We start from the raw sequence: 8,259 nt of genomic DNA, 5'->3' as shown, positions 1-8,259 counted from the left end.
GGCTTGACTGCTAAGATAATTGTGCTTAATTGTATCTCAGAGTAAGTTTCAGGTAGTGTAAAAGAGATTTCTGAAATGTCTACCTAACCTAGGAGAACAAGAAAAATCATAAGGTAAGAACAGGTGTTTCCAGTTGCTAGGATAGCAAAATCCCTATAGAGATTAGTCATTTTCAAGGTAATACTTACTAATGACATTTATTTTTAACTATAGTATTAGTGAAAACTATCAGGTAGGCAAGGCAAGTGTTGACACCAGAGACTATACTCCTTGTACTTTTTGAAAAGAACATCAAAAAGACTTAGTTTATGATCTCACAAGACATGCTCGTTAATGTGGCACCAAGGTGCCTCAATCGATTAAGTGTCCAACTCTTGATTTTGGTTCAGGTGATGATCTTGAGGTCTGGGGATCAAGCCCCACATGGGGGAGAGTATTCTGCTTAAGGATTCTCTCTCTCTCTCTCTGCCCCTCCCTCCACTTGCACATCCACTATCTAAAATAACTAAATCTTTTAAAAAGACATGAACTAGAGGATCTCAAAAATTCAGTCCTTTATAACTTAAATTGTTTAATCATAAGATTCTCCATGAAACTAGTAAGTTGATCCCATGTACTGAGTCTCTTATGTTCTTCTGACTCTTCTTCAAAGGAGTCATTTGGTGATTATGGCTACATTAAAAAATAATTTCTCTACAAGTAGATACTGAGTACGCTTGAAATATACCAACTGGGAATTAAAACGAAAACAAACAAAAAACTTGCAATGCATGTGAGGTTTTCCAAGATAAAAAGAAGCATTTACAAGAGTTCAAGCATCTCTCATCATGAATCAGGGGGCAGTTTTATGTATCTGCTGAAATGTTAGTGTACTCCTTGTTGAAGTCCTGGCTTTCCCTGTCAGTGAGTTCAGACTTCTTGATTTCCCTTTCCGTGTGCCAACAGATGCCGTGTTTCTTTCTTTTTTTTTTTTTCAGATGCCGTGTTTCAAGCTGGAACAAAGCTTTCTTTTCAGCAGTGCACCAAATGGTGGGTTTACTTTCTTCCCTCATTTTCGGTGCATCTGTTCCTCCTTGGTCCGGTCTCTTTCCATGTCAATCAGCTCTTATCTCCCCCCTCCTTTTCTAACTGCTCTTCTCATTTCTCTTCAAACACTGCTTATTAGTTTGCCCCAACGTCTTTGCTTTTTCCTTTTCCCTCTCCACTCCCCAAGGATGCTCACCAGCTGTCCTACCTTATGGTGCGTACTCCTTTCCACTCATTCATTATTCGCAATTGAGTACTCACTACTGAATCCTCTTTCTTGTCGCTCCTGTTCCTTCTCTCAGCTGGCCACTGTTGGTTTTCACAATCTGCCCTGAGAGGAACACATCCGTGGGTGTGGGTGTGGGTGTGAGTGCGTGTGTGTAAAAGGAATGCAGAGAATATATTCAATATTTTTCCCTTTACAATAATTTGAGCGTCAGCTATTAACAAGAAGGATGCCTTTGCCTGCCATTGTGTTCCCAATCTTTATTCCAACTCTTTTAAAATGGCATTATTTAGTTTACTAAACAGGAGATCAGGACAGTACATGGAGTGTGTTAGAGCACTTAGTTAAATCAATTGGGATGAGAGAAAGGAAAACACTACTTGTGTCCTTGGAAACAAGTCACTGGGCTAAAGTGAAGAAGCCAGGCAAGAAAGATAAAAGGACGAGCTGAATGAGACCTGGTGCAACTCAGAAGAGACAAAACCATCATATTTTAGTCACCAATCTAGGACAGATGAACTTATAGAAATCCCTCAACCAAGAAACATCCCATGTGTCATAGTCACACACATTAGTGTCTGGAGGATACACATTATAAGCAAGGAGTTGCTTTCCATCTTAGTACTTTAATCATCTCATCAAAATAATCTGAACATGCATACATAAACACTTGATTTTTTATAAGAATGTGTAGCATAAAAGTCCCTGAGATACATCCAAAAATGACTTGAAATGTATTCAATGCAATTATTCACCAAATTACCAAAATCTTGGCTCCCTTCCCTCATATCTAAGGCATGTGACACTTTTTAAAAAAATATTTTATTATTTATTTGAAAGAGAGAGCACAAGCAGAGGGGAGTGGCAGAGGGAGAAGCAGGCAACCCACCAGGCAGGGAGACTGATGTGGGGCTCCATCCCAGGACCCCGGGATCACGACCCGAGCTGAAGACAGACGCTTAACCTACTGAGCCACCCAGGTTCCCTGGCATGTGACACTTTAATATATACATGTGCACATGTGTCCACATATATATTTTGACACTAAGTCAGAGTCTCCCTCTCTGCTGCCTGATTTTCTGCCAGTTTACTGCTGCTGGGTAGGAAGTCATTTTCAGACTGTAAAGAAGGCACATGGGGAGATGAATTCGTTCTTAAGACCCGGGGTGTCACTTGGCAGAATGATGGCAAGTGAAACCAGAAGGTCCCAAGAAAAGACTCTGTCCAATCTTCTCATTTTGTAGTTCAAGTGACAGAGGCTCAAAGGTGTTGTGACTTGCGACAAGTAGGGCAAGTTCTGCCGCTACTACTGTAACATCAGGCAGGTCTGGACTCCTTCCTCTGTAGAATGGACAGGTCATAATCACAGTTAACATCTTCCAGGTACTTCCTATGTGCCAGACACTGTACTGAGTACTTTAAGTGTCTTATCTAATTCTCCCAACAGTTCCATAAACTATAGATGATTACCTTCAGTTAGAGATGAGGATATCAAAACCCAGAAGGCTTAGCTGATGTATCCAAGACAAGACAATCAGGGAACGTTGCAAAGCTGATCTAGGAACCCAGGAATATCTGCCTCCAGAATTCTTTAATTCCAATTCTTAAATCCCTTCTAAGAAATACAGTATCATCAGGTGGGTTGTCAAGTTCCTTTTATGTCTGAAAGCCTAGCACAGAGTTGACAAACGGCGGCTAAATCCAGGCACCTGATCTGTTTAAACACTGTCAATGGCTGCCTTTGAGCTACATCAGTAGTTTAGTGGCAGCAGAGACTGTATGGCCTGCAAAGCCTGAGATATTTACTCTGGCCCTTTGCAGAGAAAGTCTGCTCATCCTGCTCTAGAACTTTAAAAATTTAGAGTATATGTAACTGTATGGCACTTCACAGTATACAAAGCACTTTGGTACACACAGTCACATTTAATCCTCATTTTGCATAGGCATTCGTGCATTTTAAGGGAGGAAGCTAGAGCTCAGAGAGCTAAGTGACTTGCCTACTCAGGACCGGGGGCAGAAGGCGGCAGAACCACATGCCCAGGTTCTGACTCCATGCTGCGAACTCTTTCCGTGAAGCCGCCTCCTCTCCTCTCACCGACCACCAGGGGAGGACTTAGAAACTGGAAAGAGTGTGAATACTGATAGCAAGTCAGACTGCCTTCCTGATCCCAAGCATCATTTTGGGAGCACTCATGTCATTGGAGTCATCAAGTGCCCAAAATATTAAATTTGTAATGAATTGGAAAGAAAAGTCCATGCCTCATAAAGGGAGGGCATGACAATCACAGAAAAGACATTTCTGAATATACATGTTGTATTTATATGCATTTTTATGCGTATAAATATAATTTTTATATTGATGGACATGAATTGTAACCCACCCAACTTAAAATGATATAGAAAATAACATAAAATGAGCAACTGCCGTATTTCTCTTACTCTTTGATGAGATCAGATTTCTAAAAAAATTGTTCCATACCCTAAGTTTGCACATAAATAAAAATGCAAGTATACTCTCCTTATGCTAAATATTTAATAAATGTGGTTAGCTTTAAATAGACTCACCACTAAGAAAAGCATCAGTAAAATACTCATGTAACTATATAACTTAATTTTTTTTCAAAGAAAGCATAGGTGTTTCCTCTTACTCTGCAAATTCAAGCTCAATTGTAAATAGCAATGGCAATTTTTGATATAATACAGTTAAGCTTTAGTGATACATCTGAAATACACAACATGAGGCCCTTTTATTTTAGATATATCCTATATTTATATATAAATATATATACAAATATATATAGATATATATTTAGATATATCCATATGTTGAGATTTAATGTTAGACATATAAATGGATATGGAGGCACCTGAAATCACTATAAAAAAAAAAGGAAAAAATTTCTCTTTCACCAATTGACTGCTGTGTTAAGCACCTTTATTTTACTTCCCCCAAATGCTCACAAAGAGCTGTGAAGCATTTTCCTCCTCCTTTTTACAGGTAAGAAATCCAAGGCTTAAGGTCATTACTAATTTGCAGGGGTCACATAGCTGGAATTCAAATCTAAGCCAGATTACCTCTAAAATCCACTCTCCCACTGCCCCATGTAGATTCTCAATAACACCAAGATCATTGGCCAACACCTCATAAATACTCATTTTAAGAAGAGAATTTTTCAGGGCACCTAGGTGGCCCAGTCAGTCAAGCATCTGGCTTCAGCTCAGGTCATAAGTCTCCTTCTCCCTCTGACCCTCCCCCTGCTTGTGCACACTCTTTCTCTCAAATAAATAAAATCTTTTTAAAAAATAAAATTTTTCCTTATTCTTTATTGGCTGGCTGATACTTTGTAATTCCACCCATGCTATAATATTTTAATAAGGAAGTTTTATCCGTGGGCTCTAATTTTTCCTTTTAAGGAAAAGGAAGAATTGCAGCACCTGGATTCCAGTGAGCTCTTTAAGTGAGTCTGCAACAAATGCACAGAGACAAAACTTACTTTATGATTCAGCTAACTGTCCTAATCAAATGCACAATTACAGTTTATAGCAGAAGTTTATATGAACCTAATTAATCTTGGACCACACCCAGAATAATCAGCCACTGAGGGTCCTTATTATAATAAATGGAGGAGAAAAAAGAAACCATTGTTTGAGGCTGTAAATCAACCGGCTTTCTAATAATTGACCTACAGCCTGTACTACATTACAGAATGTCACTTGAAACAAATAGTTCTGCCAATTGATTTTATCAAAGTTAATTCTTTACTTGTTGGCAATGGCGGATTCGAAGAGCCTTTAAAGGAAAGGACCTTCCTTGCCTTACACATTTTTGCGTCTTTCCTAGCATCCAAAGTGCAGTTTGGCACGGAGTAGGCACACTGTGACACCCACTGAATATACTGTTCATTCAACAACTTTTTGAGTCAATGCCCATATTTTCAAAATTGGTCCCATGATACAGTCTCAAGGTCACTAGAAATGTGAGGTTATACTGTGTTACCAGGCAGATCAGGAATGGAACCTGTTGGCCCCAAGGAACCTTGCAGATTTATATTTTAAAGAAAGCCCAAGCTCACCACAGGCACTAATTTGGTTCCATTCCCTAACAACTAAACAGTTAACCAAAAACTGACCAAAACAAAAACTGGCATTAACAGACACCATGAAACTTTCTTCCTCTTCCATGATTCCATAATGCGGTATAATCTCTCATTGTTCTGCTGACAGGTAATGCCAGTACCCCTGGAGGACTGACATTCCTGCTTCAATTTCGGGTCCGGTAAAAAAGAGAACAAGTAATTTTGCAGAAAGTGAGACTGTGGCTTCCTTCTCTGTAAACACAGGCTGGTTTTCTGGAAAGAGGGGAGAAGGTTGCTTCTGCTTTATTTTCACATCTGTAATTATGCTTTTTAAAAAAATTTAGGCCCTAGAATAACATAGACACAGAGGAAAAAGGTTAGGAGAGGATTATTCACATTGTAAAGGGATTTTTCCATAGGGTTGCAGTAAATCCTGAACTCTCCTAAAGCAGTGAATTTGGGATTTGATTTAAAAGCAGCTTTTCAAAAACACATTTGTATAAAAGTGAGGTACACTTATATATATATTCATCTGAACTCTTCTCCGAGGACAATCTAGCATCTTCTTTGCATTCATAGGGCAGGGGAACAAAAAGTACTTATTCTGGAACAGCCAACAGATTCTTGGACCACCCTCCTCTCCCTTCTTAGGTGAGGCTTTGCAGAATTCAACCAACAGACCAACAGACCCACAGACGGAAAGGCCCACTTGTGGCCCTAGTCCTTTCGCGATTCCGCAACAAGCCTCCTTCTAAAACCGGGGGGCTTGCTGCTCGTTGGCTCACTGAAGCCAAAGTCAAGGAGCAGTGCCTGTGGCTCTGGATTCAGCCCAGGCCCCAAACAGGGCCTGCGACCGGTGAGCAAAGTCAGAGCCACGGAGTCCAAGGCTTCTGGTAGGGAGGGTGTTTCTTCCCCTCGGCGCTGGCCACACGGCGAGGAAGGGCTCCCTTCTTCAGGTGACACCCGAACGCTGGTCGTGCAAAACAAAAAGCCATGAGAACCAGGGATCCTGCCCACCCAGTTTTTGTGCCGAAGGAGGCTGCTTGCCGGATCACCGTTTTCCCAAGAGCCACACGGGTGTCTGCAAACCTGCGGCCTTGGTTCAGCAGTCGTGGAGGTGCGCGGCTGAGCTGCGGCGCTGGCCACCTGCCCTCCCCGGGCTTCACCGCTCAAACCAGCGAGCCAGGTCGCGGACGCTCTTGGGCCGGTCCCCGGCCGCCTGCACGGCCTGGCAGGCGCGGCACCACGGCTCGTCCCAGAAGGAGGTGATGTGCACCGCGTAGCTCCTGCGCCAGTGGAAGTAGCGCCGGTAGACCGCGGGGTTCCGGTCGAGGAAGAGCAGGTGCGCGGCCAGGGCGGCGGCGCTGGGGAAGTCGTCCACGTGGATGAAGGCGCCGCGCGGCAGGAAGCGCTCGTAGTTGGCGCGGTCGGGGCCCAGCACCACCGGCACGGCCCCGGCCAGCAGCGCGTTGCGCCAGAGCTTCTCGGTGATGTAGTCCCGGTGCTGCGAGTTCTCGAAGGCCAAGTAGAACTTGTAGCGCGCCACGGTGTGCAGCAGCCCGCTGGCGGGCACCGGGCGCCCGGGCCCCGCGCGGCCGAACACGTCCACCGCCAGGTGCCGGCTCAGCTGCCGGTAGTAGCGGACCCGGGCCTGGCGCTCGTCCCAGTTGCTCACCACCCAGGCCACCAGCCCGCGCTTCCGGGCGAGCGGCGGCGCCGGGCCCGGGGGCTGGTCGCTGGGGCGGGCGCGCGGGTAGAGGCGGCCGTAGGGCACGAAGACGTCCGAGTCGGCCCGGTACGAGAGCGTCCAGTTGAAGAGGTTCCCCGCCAGGTCGCGCAGGCCCGGGGAGTGCGAGGGCGACTCGAAGTTCATCCACACCCAGCGCTGGCCCGGCGGCCGCGGGTCCCCGCGCCAGGGCGGCGGCCAGTCCGGGGCGCCCCGCGCCAGGTCGCGGTGGTGGAAGAGCACGGCCTGCGCCTCCCCGTAGGCCGCGCGGTCGGCGAGCAGGCGGCAGCCGCGGATGCGGAAGCGCAGCCAGCAGTCCGGGGGCCTCCTGGCGCCGCCCGCGCGCCCCGCGAACGGCTCCCACCACAGCAGCACCCCCACGGGCCGCGGCGGGCCGGGCGGCGCCCAGGGCGGCGGCGGCAGCTGCCCCCAGCACGAGTAGGCGGCCAGGGCCGTGCACAGCAGGCCGGCGGCCAGCGCGGGGGCGCCGCACCCCGGGCCCCAGCCCCGGCCCCGGCCCCGGCCGCGGCCCCCGCCGCCGCCCCCGCCCCCGCCCCGGCGCCGCCGCCAGCGCCCGCCGCCCGCCGGGCCCCCGGGCGCCCGCATGGCGCGCGCGTCCGCAGCCCTGGAGCCGCGGCGCCGGCTCGCATGTTGCCCCCCGCCCCCGCCCCGCAGCGCCACCGGGCGGCCCCCGAGGCCCGCGGCCCGCCGCTCCGGCCCTCCTCCGCGCGGGGTCCCGCGGGGCGCGCCGCCGGGCCAGGGGAGCGGGCCGGGCCGCCGGGCAGGACCCCGCCCCGCCGCGCCCCGCCCCGCCCCGCCCCGCCGGGCAGGACCCCGCCCCGCCCCGCCCCGCCCCGCCGGGCAGGACCCCGCCCCGCCCCGCCCCGCCGGGCAGGACCCCGCCCCGCCGCGCCCCGCCGCGCCCCGCCCCGCCGGGCAGGACCCCGCCCCGCCGCGCCCCGCCCCGCCCCGCCCCCGCTGCGGGCTCCCGGGCCTGCCCGAGGGACCCGGGAGCGGGGCGGCCCCGCCGCGGTGACCGCCACCTCGCGACCCGCCGAGCCCCGCCCGGGGCGACCCGCAGGCGCCGTGCGCTCCGTGAGCCCGGGTCTCCGGGCCGGAGGGTCCCAACACCGCTCCCTTGCCCAGCTCCGCAGCGGGGCGGGCATCCGAGCAGTGGACACCTGCCCTCCCTCCCTGGCCCGGCC

The 8,259-nt window shown here is 49.6% G+C and overlaps 1 protein-coding gene across 1 annotated transcript; it reads right to left on the bottom strand.

Annotated features, from left to right (window-relative positions):
• Positions 1-2,187: 2,187 nt before the first annotated feature.
• On the bottom strand, positions 2,188-7,660 carry FUT4 (fucosyltransferase 4). The gene has a single exon (XM_041729925.1). The coding sequence runs from the start codon at positions 7,658-7,660 to the stop codon at positions 6,491-6,493; it is 1,170 nt and encodes a 389-aa protein (XP_041585859.1). The 3' UTR covers positions 2,188-6,490.
• Positions 7,661-8,259: the final 599 nt, after the last annotated feature.

This window comes from Vulpes lagopus, chromosome 15, assembly GCF_018345385.1.
Source record: "Vulpes lagopus strain Blue_001 chromosome 15, ASM1834538v1, whole genome shotgun sequence".
Taxonomy (NCBI): domain Eukaryota; kingdom Metazoa; phylum Chordata; class Mammalia; order Carnivora; family Canidae; genus Vulpes; species Vulpes lagopus.
This window is presented reverse-complemented; position numbering and strand designations above follow the sequence as displayed.